This window comes from Rhinichthys klamathensis, unplaced genomic scaffold (assembly GCF_029890125.1).
Source record: "Rhinichthys klamathensis goyatoka isolate OS25496 unplaced genomic scaffold, OSU_Roscu_1.1 h1tg000196l_1, whole genome shotgun sequence".
In the NCBI taxonomy this organism is placed as follows: domain Eukaryota; kingdom Metazoa; phylum Chordata; class Actinopteri; order Cypriniformes; family Leuciscidae; genus Rhinichthys; species Rhinichthys klamathensis.
In genome coordinates this window covers 1,351,294-1,368,224 of record NW_026606722.1, presented here as the reverse complement: position 1 = coordinate 1,368,224, position 16,931 = coordinate 1,351,294, and the positions used below count along the sequence as shown (strand labels likewise).

General features: G+C 37.6%; 1 protein-coding gene across 1 annotated transcript in view; it reads left to right on the top strand.

Moving 5' to 3' along the window:
• Positions 1-344: 344 nt before the first annotated feature.
• Positions 345-16,931, top strand: part of bcl11bb (BCL11 transcription factor B b) — a 37,333-nt gene continuing 20,746 nt past the window's right edge. Inside the window, exons 1-2 of the mRNA XM_056262648.1 lie at positions 345-926; positions 9,248-9,598. Coding sequence (XP_056118623.1) covers positions 863-926; positions 9,248-9,598 — 415 coding nt within the window. The 5' untranslated portion in view covers positions 345-862. The remainder of the gene's footprint in view (positions 927-9,247; positions 9,599-16,931) is intronic.

The window sequence follows — 16,931 nt, the reverse complement described above, 5'->3', positions numbered from 1 at the left end:
TAATTATGCATAATTTACTGTAATTACTATGGCAAGTACATGAAACATGTAACAAGGACACTGTAAAATAAAGTGTTACCTTATTGTATTTAATGAAACATTGGCATACGGTTTTGAATTGAAACAAACGAGCACCAACATGTCATCCCATAGTGATCTAGCAGCCAAAGTTGCCTTTCTTCCTGTAAGTTTTGTAGTTTTTTTTTTTTTTTTTTTTTTTGTTACTGGTGGGCATGAAGACCCCTCTGTGCCCAGACGGCCGCCACTAGTCGCCCCCAGCGCCACGCGTCACATCACGCCCGTACTTGAACTTGAATCCCATTCCATTCTTCAGAGGCAACCCCTGCCACACACACACACACACACACACGCGGGCTGGGTCCTCCCTGAGACGTGATTGCTCGCGTCCTGATTGATCTGGAGAGGAGGTGTTGTCTTCAGAGGTTGAGCCATTCTCCGCTCTGATGCCAAGCGCACATGGAGGACTGTGCCAAAGACTGCGCTCACCTGGCGAGCCCGCCGTCCACGGATCTTGGATTTCCATTATAACCGGACAACAACTGTTTTTACGACTTTTTAAAAGAAAGAATACGCGCATTTAAAGACTCGGAATCGATGTCGTCAGAGGTTGTCGTCGGAGTGATCTCCTCACATCGCTGTCTCAGGTTAAGTGGCACTTAGTTACCGCTTCACAACAGCCGAGACCAATTTAGTCTGTTCTGAGAGGACAAGTGTTAGTTTGAGCCGTTGATAACGACCCGCGAACGCAGTGGGAACAATACCTGGACTGTGGAGGAAAGTTTGGAGAGCTTCGGGAGCATTAGTCCGAGTGTCCGTGAGATGCTGCTGTGAATGCGGGGCGATGTCCCGACGGAAGCAAGGAAACCCACAGCATCTGTCCCTCACACAGAGGGAGAACCGACCGAGTGAGTAGGCTACACACACTGTCACACACACTGTTTCCTACATACTTCATCAAAACTTTCTTTCTTTCTTTCTTTCTTTCTTTCTTTCTTTCTTTCTTTCTTTCTTTCTTTCTTTCTTTCTTTCTTTCTTTCTTTCTTTCTTTCTTTCTTTCTTTCTTTCTTTCGCAAGCGCAGAAGGTGTATCTAACAAAAACAACATTATCTGTTAGTCAGACTGCTGTTAGTAAACATGATTAGCTTTTTTTTTTTAAATGTAGCACTGCTAGTGTTACACGTTTATGATTATCAGCTTATAAACCATAGCCTATATAAGTTCTATTTTTGCCAAATATAATTATTTATGTGTGCACTATATCCTATTATTATTTTCATTTATCGATAATCTATAACCGTTTGGGCCTGTTAGTTTTTATTGTTTTGCAATCAATCACTATGATACTGTGAATGATTCACATTTACTGTGAATACATTATTTGATCAATTTACAAGTGCTAAATGCGATTCATAGCTTACAGTTTTCAGCCAAAATACTGAGACCCCTACGCTCATCTGCTCTGTCCCCCTCAGAGCACACACAAACACACACACACACACACACACACTGCTTATCAAGTTTACTTTATGTAGTTTATTTAAAAGGCCCAAACTTTGCTAAATAGCCTGCCGTTCATTTACATCTAAAAACAAAGTGCTTATACGTTTATAATTTGTTGAGTATTTTTATTATAATCTCTGTTTTACAGTATCAGGGATCAGATGCATGGATGTTGATCATTCTTCGTTCATCCTTAATTTAGCCTTTTATCTAAGGTGCTTTACACACTATTTCTTGTAAAACTTTATGTAAAAGCTTCAAGTGCTCTAAACCCTTATTTAAGTTTTCCTTTGCTCTGGGTTTTTTTATTTATTATTCACCTAAAAGCTTTTTTATTTTGCACAATAAAAAAAGAATAAATTAGCTGAAGTGTAAACTATTCAGAATTACACAATGCAACCTAATCCATCTACTTTATAACAGCTCAATGATATAATCTCCACGAAATGTTTCCAACACTGATTATATCCACAAACAATAAAAGACCAGGAAGTTTCCCCCCCCCCCCATTCATAATACTTTGCATATCATCGATATTAATTATCCTGTACTCCAGGTTTTGTTTTTTTACTTTAACACATTTTATTGACTTAAGTGTGACTTTACTGACTTGAGTGTTAAGATTTTAAAAATACAATAATTTGTAATATGAATTATTTGTTAAATACATCTTGAGGTCTCATCTATTGACATTTTTATGCTCGGTGCTTTTTGCCTTGTTATTTATTAAGTAATTTCTGGTTTCGCTGAGAATGTGTGTACATTGCGAGGGCGTGCCTTCCTGAAAATAGTAGAGTATGAGTGTAGATGGTCTTTACACGTCAAATTTGACACTGTTTATGATGTTGGCGTTTTCAGAAAACGAGAAGACAGGAGATGAGAAAAAACTGTGTTAAAGGAGTGGGTGGGCTTATAGAGAGCCGGTGGCCTTTAAATTCAAAACCACTGCTAGTCAGCCAGTTCATTTCACCTGATGCGGTTTATTTAGCAGATAGTTCCCCCCCCACTCATAGTTATTGTTTCTGGTTTCTTTCCACTTGTAGTGATTAACAACAAACACAAAAACGTCGTGTACATTAGTGCTTACTTAAATATGTGTGTTTGTACAGCGAAAACCTGTCCAGTGTATGTTTCAGTGTGCAAATGTGTTGAGCAGAATAATTATACTGTGTCTCAAATACAAACATAATTAGTCTGGCAGTAGTGTGTGTCGCTTGGCAAATGCGCAGTTTACATTGTGCGCTCTATACACTCCATCGCATGTGTGCAGAGCGTAAACCGACACTTTTTAAAGTGGACTCGGCTCAGGTTTGCACGCCACCCTCCACCCTCAGCCTTCACGGGGCAAGATCCTTGCGCTCTTTCATGGGTGTCTGTCCGCAGGGGGAAAACCCAAAAGTGCCCTCATTTGGCTATGTCAATGCTCTTGGCACAAAAACATGTCAGTTAGCTGGAGGTTGCACAATAGAGAGAGTGACAGGACCTATAGATCACACTCAAGGAAACAGGAATATCCACATACTTCCCGTCTTGAAATAAACGCGGGGTGCACTCTCCGCCCGCAGGTGTGCGCGTTATAAAAGACGTCTCGAGCCGCGACCTAAAATGGCAGGGCTCTCGTACATGCAAAATACGGGCTCTTGAGGAAGTCGTCAAGACGAAAGCGCTCGTATTTTAGATTTCCGCAACGGCGCCCTCAGTTGTACCTCATTAGTGTTTCTTCATAAGAAGCATGTGAATTGTGTGAACATGTATGATTCATTACATCTCTGCTTTTTTTTGTTGTTGTTGTTGAATGGGTCGGTTGTGGGTGGGGGCCGTCCATTAGGGCCCTCACTGGCTCTTAAAATGCTAAAACGACTCTTGCTTTGAATGTTCACATGACGTTTCCCGTGATCTTTCAGTGGCCGCTGGTCACCGTGAACCACTGGACTTTTGTGCCTTTGATTTCTGAGAGTGGAAAGTGTCACATTTTTTTTACAGCTGGCTGACTTTTTTTTTTTTTTTTTTTTTTTTTAGGAGTGATTTTATAGCAATCTCCAGCCTCTTCGTGTGTGTGTGTGTGTGTGTTAGCACAGCCTCGGAGAGAACTTCTTTCACAGACCGTGTGAGCCGAGAGCTGTTTGATGGACGTGCGGTTACCCGCTGATCGGACTCGTCTGACCTGACTTGGCAAATATTATAGGCGAGTCTCTGTTCGGTTTATTTCACGAGTGTCGTATTTGCTGTTTTGCACAGCTTCGGTGGAGTGTAAGTGTGCACGGTTGAAGCTGATAGGGGGTGCTGTAAGTCCTTACGAGAGGGAAAGTGATCATGTGTGTGTGTGTTTTCCTTGAGAATCTGATTACTGCCTTCAGGAACCATGATAACTGTATTTATAATGGTTAATACCCTAAATTGCTATCTCTTCTCCCAAGTGTATCATTCCCACAACAGGCTCAGTATAAATCTCTTATCTTACGTTAAAGGTAATTAATTCAGTTTATTGCTGTATAGACTTCACCCTGGGGAGCAGTAAATTTAGACGCCGCGCTCCTAAACATTTCACGTCCTCGCCTACACTAACTTTTTAAAACAATGTTTGTGGTTCCGCTTTCAAATATAGGGCTTTATGGGAGACTTCAGTCGCTGGCGCACACGTGCATTTCAGAATTGTGCGCATTTGTTTGGCACACGTCCAGAAGCAGTTGAGAGTGTATAGGCCTTAAATGAAGATAAGCACGTCTGCATATGGATTATTATATTTTTTTTTTGTACTTGCACCTGTGAGCTCAGAAATCACAATTAGGCAAAGTCTTTTCACACATGCTGAAGACGTTAACAGATCCTCAAATATATAGCACTCACAATCTGTGGATTGTGCTGAATGCGCTCTGTGCTCTCTACATGTGTGTTTCTTTTGAGTTATTATTACTTTAATCCAGGGCCATAACCATCATCATAGATTTGACCTCAAATCATTCATTATATAGAATTATTCATAATTAGGCAAATTGTTGATGAGTATGGATTTATTTTTTTAGTGAGTAGTTAATAAACGCTTATCTTTGCTTCCATCACAAATTACTCTAATTACTACAGTGTTATGAAAATGCTTTTTAATAGGATAACTAGACTTTTTTTTCACTTTTTTTATATATAGATTGTTTCATTACACACTTAGTATTCTTAGTGTTATACGTGCGTACTGGTTTCCTCTTCGTGAACATATTTGAAGTGGGGTTCAAAAGTCTTAGACCATTTCATTTTTTCATTATTATTGTTATATTATCGTATACCAGTTTGAGTGAAATGTTGATCAAAACAACAGATGAATTTCTGAACATCTATTTTGCATGCCCCACCTTGGCTTTAATAACAGAAGCACTTTAGCTGCATTTGTGCAAAACCTGATTTTTTTTTCCGAGAATGTTTCAATGATCGTCTGACACTTCAGTGCAAATCAAATCTGACTATTTGTTCAAAAGAGTTTGCATGGTCAGTGTCACAAATGAGCTTTTTTGATCATTGCCTTAGTGAAGAATCTTAAATCAATCTCAATCATACTGTTTGTAAACTGTTTATTTCCTAATTTTGAGTTAGATTGCATATCTATGGACCTTTTCATTCCCCTGAATAGTAAGCAAATATCTGTCAATTCACAGTATTATTATTATTAATAGAAACCCTAAGCTGATTGATAATATATCAGCCTGTAAAGGTGTATGTTTCAGCGTCTGATTGAAATATCACACCGCACACATCATCTGCTGTGCACCTGTGGCTCCCACAACCCCCTTCTCCTGTCGAGTCCGCTGCTTTCGTCTGGCCTGTTCGGGACGGCTCCCTCCCAGCGCTCAGTTTCCGTGGCATTGGACTCATTCCAAGTCCACGATGTTTGTGTTCTCCTCCTTTGGCGTTACTCCACTGCTCCGCTCTCGAGAGCCGAGTGTGTGGCAGCGGCCCGGTGTGTGTGATGTCTGTTTATATCTGTTTAGATATCACATGCTGTCAACTATATCAGGGGTTCCTAAAGCTTCCTCTCAGCTGAACCCCTTAGATGTCAAATATGGTCAATCATTTAACGACACAATCACATGTTCACGGTTCTCTGATGTTGATTTGTTATCACAAATTGTTCTTTTGTCAAATTAACTTACATAAGTAATGTGGATCAGATAACATCATATTTTGAGTTACTATTCATTAAACCAATCTCCTTTGTGGTTTTAACTCAAATGTTTTTAATTTCAATCAACTCAAAATTTTAAGGCAACTTACTTTTTTAAGTTAAACCAACAATGATTTTTTTTAACTGTGAAGCATGCAAATAAACAGATCAAATATTTAATCTTTTTTTAGTTGTAGGTGTTTAATTTGGTTTGTTTTCATTTCTAAATTCTTTATATAATTTCTTTGGCTGCACGCCAAAAATCACAGTGCAATTATTTTGCCGTGAGTTTGAAAGACATTTCATCTCGTATGAAAAACTATAACTAAAAGTATATTTCAAGTCAAATCAAGTCTCCTTTATTTATATAGCGCTTTATACAATATGATTGTTTCAAAGCAATGTAACACTTTATTTTACAGTGTCATTGTTACATGTTACATGTGGTTAATAATGTATTAAATATGCATAATTACACGCAACCAAACCAAACCAAACCCTAACCATACAGTAAGTACATGTAGTTAATTAATATTACTTAGTACTTAAATGTATAATTACAGTGTAACAAGGACAGCTTAAAATAAAATGTAACCCTATAATGTTAGGAATAGGTTTAGTTTAAGGTTAGTTGCATGTAGTTCTGCATAATTTATAGTTGTAACGTGTAACAAACAAGGACGCTTTAAAATAAAGTGTTACTGTTTTATTTAAATGATTTTTTTTTTTTTTACATTAAATTTAATTATTAGTTTTTCATCAACTCACAAACCCCATGGGAAACCCTGAACTATGATGTCAGAGGTTCTAAATGTAATGCAGATCAAGATATACTGTTTTAAAAGAACTCTAAATATCAATTTGTCACTAAATGCCCCAAGGGATTGTGGGTCAATGTGCTGAGTCAAAAAAAAAAAAAAATGCTACAGGAGTCAAGTTACTGTCGCTCTTCCCAGGACTCTTGCAGCCAACCAGTGTGTGTTGAAGAGTGTGTTTGTCCCTCAGGCAGAGACTGGAGTTGATTTGCTATTGGATCTCATACTGCTGCTGTTTTTTTTTCTCTTTCTGTGAATCTGTTTTGTATCTCATTGTGGTTTTGTGTGTTGAGTCAGATCCATTTCGCAGCAAATAGTTGACTGTTTTGTCATCGATAATAATTTGGGCGTCGAGATGGCAAACAGGGAATTTCGAGAGGGTGCGAAATGACACAGATGAGGCTGGTTTTCACACACTGAAACGGCTGTTTGTGAGGCTCCTTAACCACTGTTCCCGAGGTGCACCTGCGATGCGAGGCGACCCGTGCCTGAGAGCGTATATTGAGGCTGTTTTGCGGCTTTTGCGAGTGCTAGTTTGTCTGCTGCGATATACCTGTACGGTGCATGTGCACCTCTCCAACATCCGTCCAGCGTGCAGAAAAGTAGACCGGAAACACAGATACCACTGCAAGACTGCGACTGTACTACCTGCCACACACACACACACACACACCCTCCACTCATCTTACTGTGCAACTCACAGGTGTTCGTCTATGCTGTGTGAGCTGTGAATTTCGCTTTTTTGAGGACAGTATCAGACACAGAGGACCATATCGACATATCAGTTCCACAAAGAAAAGCTTGAGACAGTTTTGATACTAGTGCTACTGTAAAAAAAAAAAAAAAGTTGCTGCCTTAAATTTTTAAGTACAAGCAACTTGAATGTTTAAGTTTTGTCAACTTAAATTACATTAAACTGACTTAAACATGATTTGAATCTTGTATAACGTTGAAAATTGGTTATCTTATTTTGATGAGTTCAAGCTATGTAAAAAAAAAAAAAAAAACATGTCATAACTTATTGATCATGTCATTTTTTTTAGTAACAAATTCTGTCCTTTGCTCTTTTTAGACACTCGCAGTGATTTGTGAAGATAGCTTGCAAATGTGTGTGGAACATTTTGGTCCATGAGGTCGTTTAAAAGAACTCATTTGTCGTCAACTGTGTGTAGAGTCTACGGTACATGCAATTCCCCAACAGGCAAGTTAATCATGTCTGGACCAGTTTGATAGCCAGACAAAAAAAAAACAAAAAAACAAAGCAACAGATTTGCAACTCACAATAACGGAAGAGCAAAAATCACAGACACACCAATAGCAATTTGTCATTTAGAAACCCGACAGGTACTTTAATTAGTTAAACCAACTATCTTAAAGTCAGACTAGTGAAGGCAAGGCAATTATTTATAATATTCTACTTTTTTTTACAACACAATGTTAATTCAAAATGCTTCACACAGTCGTAATAAAGAAAAATAAGCTATAAAGAGAGATATAAAACACATGTTAAAGTTTATGCAAATTTGTTTAAAAAAAAATTGTCATTACTTTTTCACTCTCATGTCCTTGCAAATGGATGCGGGTTTTTTTTCTCCATAGAAATCAAAAGGAGTATTTTTGAAGAATCTTCAAGAAGCTCTTTTCCATAAGATGACAATTCACTGACAAGCCTCATAAATGATGAAAAAAGTGGCATAAAAGTAGTCAATTCGGTCTTCTGAATTCATATGATAGCTTTTTGTGACAAACAAGACTGCAATTTAAGTTGCAATTCACTGACAGTTTTTTCTTCTATCAAATATGGTTTACACACAGCTGAAGTAGAGAACATGTATTTCAGTGAACATCCTAAATAACTGTTATAAGTTCCTCAAAAGCTATGAAATGATTTCTGAAGACCTACTGTTTTTTTTTTGGTTTGTTTTTTGGAGCTTGACAGCCAAAATAGCTGTTTGAAGATTCAACTCAGGATCAGTAAAAAATTCAGCACAGTGGTTAATTTGAGAATGCAAACAGATGTTGTCAGTCCGGACTTGAATGTGGTTACCGTCCGGGAACTTCTGACATCTTTTGGAAATCAAATAATGTTCACCTGCACTTGCCAAACATGGAATGCTGTTCACACTGCTGTAGTTAGTCACACTTGTCGCTAGCAGCAAATCTTGCAAATCCCAAATGACAGCGGCCTTTGGTGAATCGTCATATATATATATATATATATATATACAGAAGTCAACATTTGAAGTGGATCAAAAAAGTTCATCAAAGTTGTCCTAAGATGAGAACGGGTATTGTTCAAAATTCATGGATAACTTTGATGAAAGGTTTTGATCCACTTCAAATATTGACTACTGTATGTATAATATATATATATATATAACAAATATATAGCTTCAGTGGTGCATTTTGTGACGTTGATAGTTACAGAAACCGCTTTGATGATTTCCTTTATTTATCATTTGGTATTGACTTAAAGTTGAAACTTAATTTAAATCCTATAAGTTTCAGATGACCAAAACATTAACTTAGACCCTTATTTATCAATGTTAAATTAAATGGATTGGAAAATATATAAAAAGAGAGAAATTTAAAATGATTCAAACAGACAGAAACACATTGAAAGACTTCTATCTCTACAGTTACAGTATTTGCAACTACCAGATTGATCTGTCACATCTCAAAACTGATTATTAGACACCATTCATTATTATTATGCACTGTGCACTGATTGATATTTTTTCCCCCGTGTTTCACGCCTCAGCTGGGCCAGATCATGACGCAGGGGTGGACCAGTGCCCATCGGACGGCTCTGTGGGCGGAGCCGGAGAGAGTGACCTGCTGACCTGCGGTCAATGTCAAACCAACTTCCCCCTGGGAGATATTCTGGTGTTTATCGAGCACAAGAGGAGACTGTGTCCCGGACCCAGCGTCTGTTTCGACAAGCCGACCGACTCCGGCGGCTCCCCGTCCCCCAGACCCCCGCGGGTGGAAGTGTGCCGGAGGTCTGGGCCCGTGGAGGTTGGGATCCAGGTCACGCCAGCAGAGGAGGAGGAGGTGAAACGACTGACGCCCGCCAGAGGAATCTGCCCCAAGCAGGAGGGCGTCCCAACAGGTAGGTGTTTTAACACTGAGAGCTGGAGGAGGGGGAGGTTTAATAGTCTTGAAGCTTGGCAGGAGAGAGAAGTCTGTGAAGTTACAAACACACAAAGCCTCTTAGTTATATTCTTGAAACGGGTAACACTCTTAAAGAACTGGTCAAGAACCTTTTCGCTGTTAAGGGTTCTTCCGATTTTACTGTACATAGTAACTAAAAACGTATTTTTGATACGCTTTAAAAAGTGGTAACCTGCCATTGTTAAAGGGATACTCCACTTTTTTTGGAAATAGGCTCATTTTACAACTCCCCCAGAGTTAAACTGTTGAGTTTTACCGTTTTTGAATCCATTCAGCCGATCTCCGGTTCTGGCGGTACCACTTTTAGCATAGCTTAGCATACATCATTGAAGTGGACAAGACCATTAGCATTTCTCAACAAAAAAAAGACCAAAGAGTTTAGATATTTTTCCTATTTAAAACTTGACTCTTCTGTAGTTACATCGTGCACTAAGACCGACGGAAAATGTAAAGTTGCGATTTTCTAGACTGATATGGCTAGGAACTATACTCTCATTCCTGCGTAATAATCAAGAAACTTCAATGCCGTACCATGAGTGCAGCAGGCGTAATGATATGACGCAGCGCCTGAAAATAGGCTACCTTCTGTCAACACAACGGAACTATTTTCAGGCGCTGCGTCATATCATTACGAATGAGGAATGAGAGTATAGTTCCTAGCCATATCAGCCTAGAAAATTGCAACTTTACATTTTCCGTCGGTCTTAGTGCACGGTGTAACTACAGAAGAGTCAAGTTTTAAATAGGAAAAAAATTGAAACTCTTTGGTCATTTTTTTTTGGAGAAATGCTAATGGTCTTGTCCACTTCAATGATCTATGCTAAGCTATGCTAAAAGTGGTACCGCCAGAACCGGAGATCGGCTGAATGGATTCAAAAACGGTAAAACTCAACAGTTTAACTCTGGGGGAGTTGTAAAATGAGCCTATTTCCAAAAAAAGTGGAGTATCCCTTTAAGTTAAAGAGCCATTTCTACCTTACCGTACCCTTAATTTTAGCTTTATTGGCGTAACCCTATATTTAGGTTAATTCAGTAATGTTAAAAAACATTTTTTATTTGAATACAATCAATTAATTTAGATGTTAATGTTAACATTTTCAGGTTACCATTCTTTTAACATTTAACAGAAAATTAAACTTTGATTAGATGGTTGCTACATTATTATACAGTATCAATATTAAAACCCATTCGATTCTAATTAGAACCTCACTATATTTTACACCAAATGACTCATTTCAACCCTGTGCTATTTTCTTTCTTCCGCGAAACACAAACAGAGATGGCTGAGCTTTGAACAATGACACTAGTGTCAGATGATGCTGATGGGTTAAAGGTGCCATTTTTAAATTGAGAACAACTAATCATACGAATGATCTCATTTGAGATTTGTGAGCTCTGGAAGAGAATACGATTTTTCGGTCAATAACAAAATAATACATTTTTATCTGTTCTTCACACAAAGCTATTGCATGACTTAAATCACCATAAATCACCAATCACCAAGAATATTGCAATATTTATTACAAGTTGATTTATCCGCACACATCATTATTTTTATTTGATTCATATGTCCTCGTAATCTTTAAGCAAAGTAACGTCCTCTTCCTCTTGGAACGACTTCTCTTCTCTGATGATGCGTTTACTGGCGTGAGGGCGGGGCAACCTGTCACTCACTTGAGATCCACCAATAGCAAACCACAAATCAATTCCCCATGGACAAAATCAAGCCTCGCCCCACATTTTTTCTTGTTCGAGAAGCCTATTACTTCATAATAGGATAGAAAAGACTATCACGACTTCTGTTTCATGCTGTCTTTACGAAATAGTTCCATAAGAGTACTTTTATCCTGCTTTTTAGACCTTTTTGGAGTTTGACAAGTAGAAATCACCATCCATTTTGGTTCTATGAAAAAGAGTAGCTCAGATATTCAGCCTTGCATTCCCCTTTGGAATAATAATAATTATAACATTGGGACATGTTATTAAAATGGTACTGGGATGAAATGAGGGTGAGTAAATGATGACAAAATTTGACTATTTATTTAAGTAGTTTTAAATGCTTAAGCGGTCCACGCACTGTCCATGTGATATAATTTCCGTCATTGTAAAAAGTGATCAGTTGACCTAACTTAAAAAAATTGAGGAAACCCATTGCCTTAAAATTATGAAGTAAATAAATGTCATGCTTAATAGAAAAAATTAAGTTATGTGAACTTGACAATTCCAAATTAATGTTTTTGATTAAGCATGAAGTTTATTTACTTAATAATTTTAAGGCAACTTTTTACTGTGTGAGGAGGGTCCGCGGACTTCCTCGCACATTCGTTTTCGTGACACGCGTATGATGCGCGCACAACAGCGCATGCTTACGGTGAAAGTTGACATAGAAGAGTCCGCTAGTCGGCGATACGCACAGTTGTGATGTACTACTCACTAGTCGAAGAAGAGTTCGTAAAGAGCGATACTAATGGCAGATACGCAACTTTTCTTCTTCTTCTATTTTTCCGAGCGAATGCCCTGTAAATGACACGACTCAGTGCTGCCCTCTGACGCCTGGTTCGGTATAAAAAAGCAATTGTACTACGCATGTATAACTTGCAAGTATACCTTGAAAAATGTGCGCGAGACGGAGCGTAACGCGGAAAATGAAGAAGACCCGGGCCTTTACTTCTGCTTATTACAACACAAACACACACAGATATATGTGAACACACACATACTGTTCACCGGTTCTGACTGGATCGCTTCTCTCAAAAGGTCCTTTTCTTTTGACTCGGGCCTTCAAGAGGGATTAACACCCCTTGCATGATTTTATTAAAGCAAGACGCAGCATCTCTGTCTCTCTCTCTCTCTCTCTCTCTCTCTCTCTCTCTCTCTCTCTCTCTCTCATCTTTAAGTGAAACATAACAGCCCTGAGTGCGCCAGCAGCTGAAACCAATTCTCTAAGAGGGACAAACTCCAGAAATCCTCACCCGACGTGTTTGGGGGAAATATCATCGTATTAAGGAAAAGAAAAAAGAAAAAGTCTAAGAAAGCCCATTAAAATTCAAGTGCTAAGAGACATAGTGTGGGGATTAATGAAGAAGATTCCTTATTCCGAGGGTTAAAGACTCAGTTTAGTGAGCGGGGCCTGGAGGGGCCACATGTTATCTTCCAGCACAGTGCCGCCCACCCTCCTCTCAGCACACACAGCCTGGACAAGGAAATGCTTCACTTGCTAGTCAGAATATATGACAAATAGAGACAAAGTCAGCAGGACCCAGACTTCAGCCTCGTCAAGAGTTTTTTCTTTCTTCTCTTTTTTTAAAGTTATTAGTTTTCTGTATTTGTTTGAATGTGCCTTTTTAAAGCTCAGTTTTAAAAAAAATATTATCTGAAGTTTTTACTGAACAACTTCAGCTTTAGTTTTGCTTCGTTGACAGAAGTCGTCAAGGTTATCCACAGAAATGCAGGACAGGAAGGTGCTTTGGGCTTGAATTTAATATTTCCAGAGCATGAAAGCTTTGCTCAACACCTTAGATTGCCACTTAACTGTCTTAAAGTTTCAGCCAAATTAGATTATATTTAATGGGGCTAATTAAATACAATATGGAGCTATGGTCGCCTAGAGGCAAAATCCATTCATGCTGTGGGCCAAAACGCCAAGCGTTAACCCTTTCTCATCTCATCTGGAGATGTTATGATGAATGCTGAAAATGGCAGTTCAGTTCAAAAGTGATCTAAGATAAGTATGTTTGCAAAAAAAAAGAAAAAAGAAAAGTAAAACATTTAGTAATCTTCCACTCCACTGCAGCTCTCAAATCTATAGTTTACATTACGGGTATAAATCTGATTCCAGAGTAAAAACAAACACACATTCTCTGTCGAATTTTTTTTTGTATCAATAATTAGTTTTAATTGTGCATTTTTATTAAATAAATAATGAAATAAAATCACTTAATTATATGTACTTTAAAAAAAAAATCCAAATTAATAATATATTAAACAATTAATACAGATTCAAGAGAATCGTGATGCATCAGAGAATCATTTTTTTCTCCCACCCCTAATTTACATGCATTCAAATACAGTATCGTGCATTGAGACGTCACACCAGATCTGACATCAATGACACTGTGCAACTGATTGCGGAAGTTTGAATACATGCATATGCAAATGAGAAGATTATAAGTAAACTTCAATTTCTATCTGTTCTTCACACAAAACTATTGAATGGCTTTAGAAGGCTTAAATATACCGTGCTTGAGCTTACCAACCCCCAATTCACTTTCATTATATGGAAAAGAGCAGCATGAACATTCTGCTAAACATCTCTTTTTGTGTTCTATGGAAGAAAAACAATGGAGCAAAGTCCCAAAAATAGCAAAAGCTTAAACAAACATTATTTATTCATAAATGTTTGACCATTTTTAAATGGCATTACTTCATATAGTCATATAAACACATGTCTGTTTCTCTCTGTTCCTCTAATATAGAGAATTCAAGTGTTTAAACTAGCTATTTTTCATGCTAGGTTTATTTTATGCAAGATAATAGTTTATTTAAAGCATCTAATAGTTCTCAGAAAAAAAATAACATACATCAATTTCTATCCTATTCATGGGAAGTGCCCATTACCTGCTGTTTTTGATAGGATTCCGCCGTCAAGTGTGTACCATCATCATTCATGCTATTTTCAAATCGTTTCCCTCATATCTGAAACTGCCCTTAGTTTCTAATCAATCTCTGAACTATCCAGCTAATCATACTCCACGAACACTGGAGAAAGTGTATACCGCATCGTGCGCTTGTCCTTTCCACCGCTCCTCTAATCACCTAGCACGCGCTCATTTAAATATTAGAGTAGGCTTTAATCATGGAAAGTAATCAGTGGCATGAATATTCATACCGTGCCGGTCTAACAGTCTCATTGTCTCACTCCTGTGCCAAATCGTGTCTTCCTGCCTCTCAGCTGTCTGCTCTGATGGCCCCAGTCTGGTATCAATGGAAAGAAGTTTAAAATAAAAACACTATTCATACATGATCCTAAGAGAACCGTGTGTGTGTGTGTGTGAGTGTGTGTGAGTGTGTGAGTGTGTGTGTTGTGAGAGAGTTTCAAAAGATGAGGAGACTGATCCCTGTTCCAAGTGATGAATATTTGCACAGCGGCTCAAGAAGACGCCATTTGCATAATGACTTTGTAGTTTTGCATTAATTAAATTTGCATATGAAACTGCGTTAATTACCTCTGATCATCTGTTTTCAACGTTGCAGCATTTGATGTCCAGCCTTCGGGGTTGTGATTAGGGGTTACAGTGGCTGTTTCAGACTGTGTGTGTGTGTGTGTGTGTGTGTCTCTGTCTGTAAAGCAGAATAGAAAGTGAATTTGATGAGTCAGTTTCACAGTCCTTTTTCCTCTTTTTTAGGTCCAAACTCTTGCTAATTTTCTGGCATGTGAAAACAGCACTTCTGAATTCTGTAGTTAAAAGAGTAGACATGTTTTTGAAGTTCAGAGCCATTTTTTAAATGCACAGCGTCCTCCGCAAGCTCAAGGATCAGCTTTTGAATTTCCACGAAGGTGTTGTCTCAAGTGCTCTTATACAAACATTTTTAAAAGTAAAAATCATCAAGAGGTTGTTTCTGTACACCTTTTTGCAAAATTTACCACAGATCCAGCAGTGCAGAGAGGGACCGATGTTTTCTCACACCATAAAGGAAGTTGAGCTTATCCTTGACCACAAGACCTCAAATATAAATCTCCAAAACTTTTTCTACAATTCTAAAAAGTTTTGCTTCTCAAATGGTTTTGACCCATATTATACATTGGACACAATTGTTTAATAGACTTAATTCTGTTAAACGTATATATCTTATAATAAAATATATCAACATGTATTTACTATAGGGTTAGGATTAGGTTTGGTTTAGGGTTAGTTGCATGTAATTATGCATAATTTGTAGTTATTACTACATGTAACGTGTACCAATCACACGGTGTTACCAAAAATGGACAATTTTATAAATGCACAAGCAACCACACAACAGTGATTTACAGTCTTTATAGTTTTGGTGTTTGTTTTATGAATGTAAATTGAATTTTGATAGTTTCATGCTCTTGGCAGCCAATAACTCATTGCTAAAAACACATTGTGGTCACACAAACCATATGTATTTTATCCTCTTTATCCTCTTTTATGTATTTTAATGTCGCCTGGGTCATATTTTCTTTCGCTGTGCATAGTTTTGTTCATGGGTTTCGAGGATGTCAAGAGCATGTCACACAACCTGTCCTCATTTTTTTCATTTTTTATTGACTATCCATTTAATTGCATTTTATTATTTGCATTTAGCATTGTTTTTCTTCTGCTGTCTGCAATCTTATCCGAACAGATCTGCGACCCATTTTTGTGTCGCCACATACCAGTTGAGAACGCTGTTATAGATTAAGATCGGTTCATTTTCAGTTCAGCAAATTCAACAGCAATAAATTCTCAACTCAAATTCAAACTAAAACCAGTACATCTTGATTTTTACTACAGACAATATGAACAAATTTAAAATACAGATTATGTAATTTCACTGACAAATAGAGGCAAAACAAACCATTGTATAACCATCATTTTTTTGGACATACCATGGTACTATTTGTAAAAACAAGGCACATACAGTACCATAGTATGTCAAATTCCACCACAGTACTTATTGTAAGGGTTGACTTAAAATTTAAATTAAAAAAACATATTGGAATGTACAATTCCCCAAGTTTTTATAAAGGAAGGAGGATAAAGATGAATGGTTTGAAGTATGTATTTAAAAAAACAAACAAATAGAGAAACAGGTTTCTCCCCTCTCCAATTGGTCAATAAACAAATAGCCCCGCCCAGTATTCATCATTTCCAGGGAATCAACCACACTGTGAAAAAATGTCAGACCTCTCCAACTCAAAATCTAAAAATTTTTATTGCCCTGATTGAATTTCTGTGAATGAAATTTTATCAAAAGTCTGTTAACAATGAAAAAATCTAGTTTACCAAACCGTGTTGTTGGTCCAATTCTTTTCTCACTGTGCCAAAAGAAAAAAAAATGATATGAAAAACATAAATACATTAAGCAAAATACAGAACACAAGGCAACAAGGTTTACATTTTATCACATCACTTTATTAAGAAATCAATTCCAACACAGGATATTTGGTGAAAACATCTTATTTTAAATGAGGGAAAAACACTGAATACATTTAAAGGGATACTCCACCCAAAAATGAAAACTCTTGTCATCATTTACTCACCCTC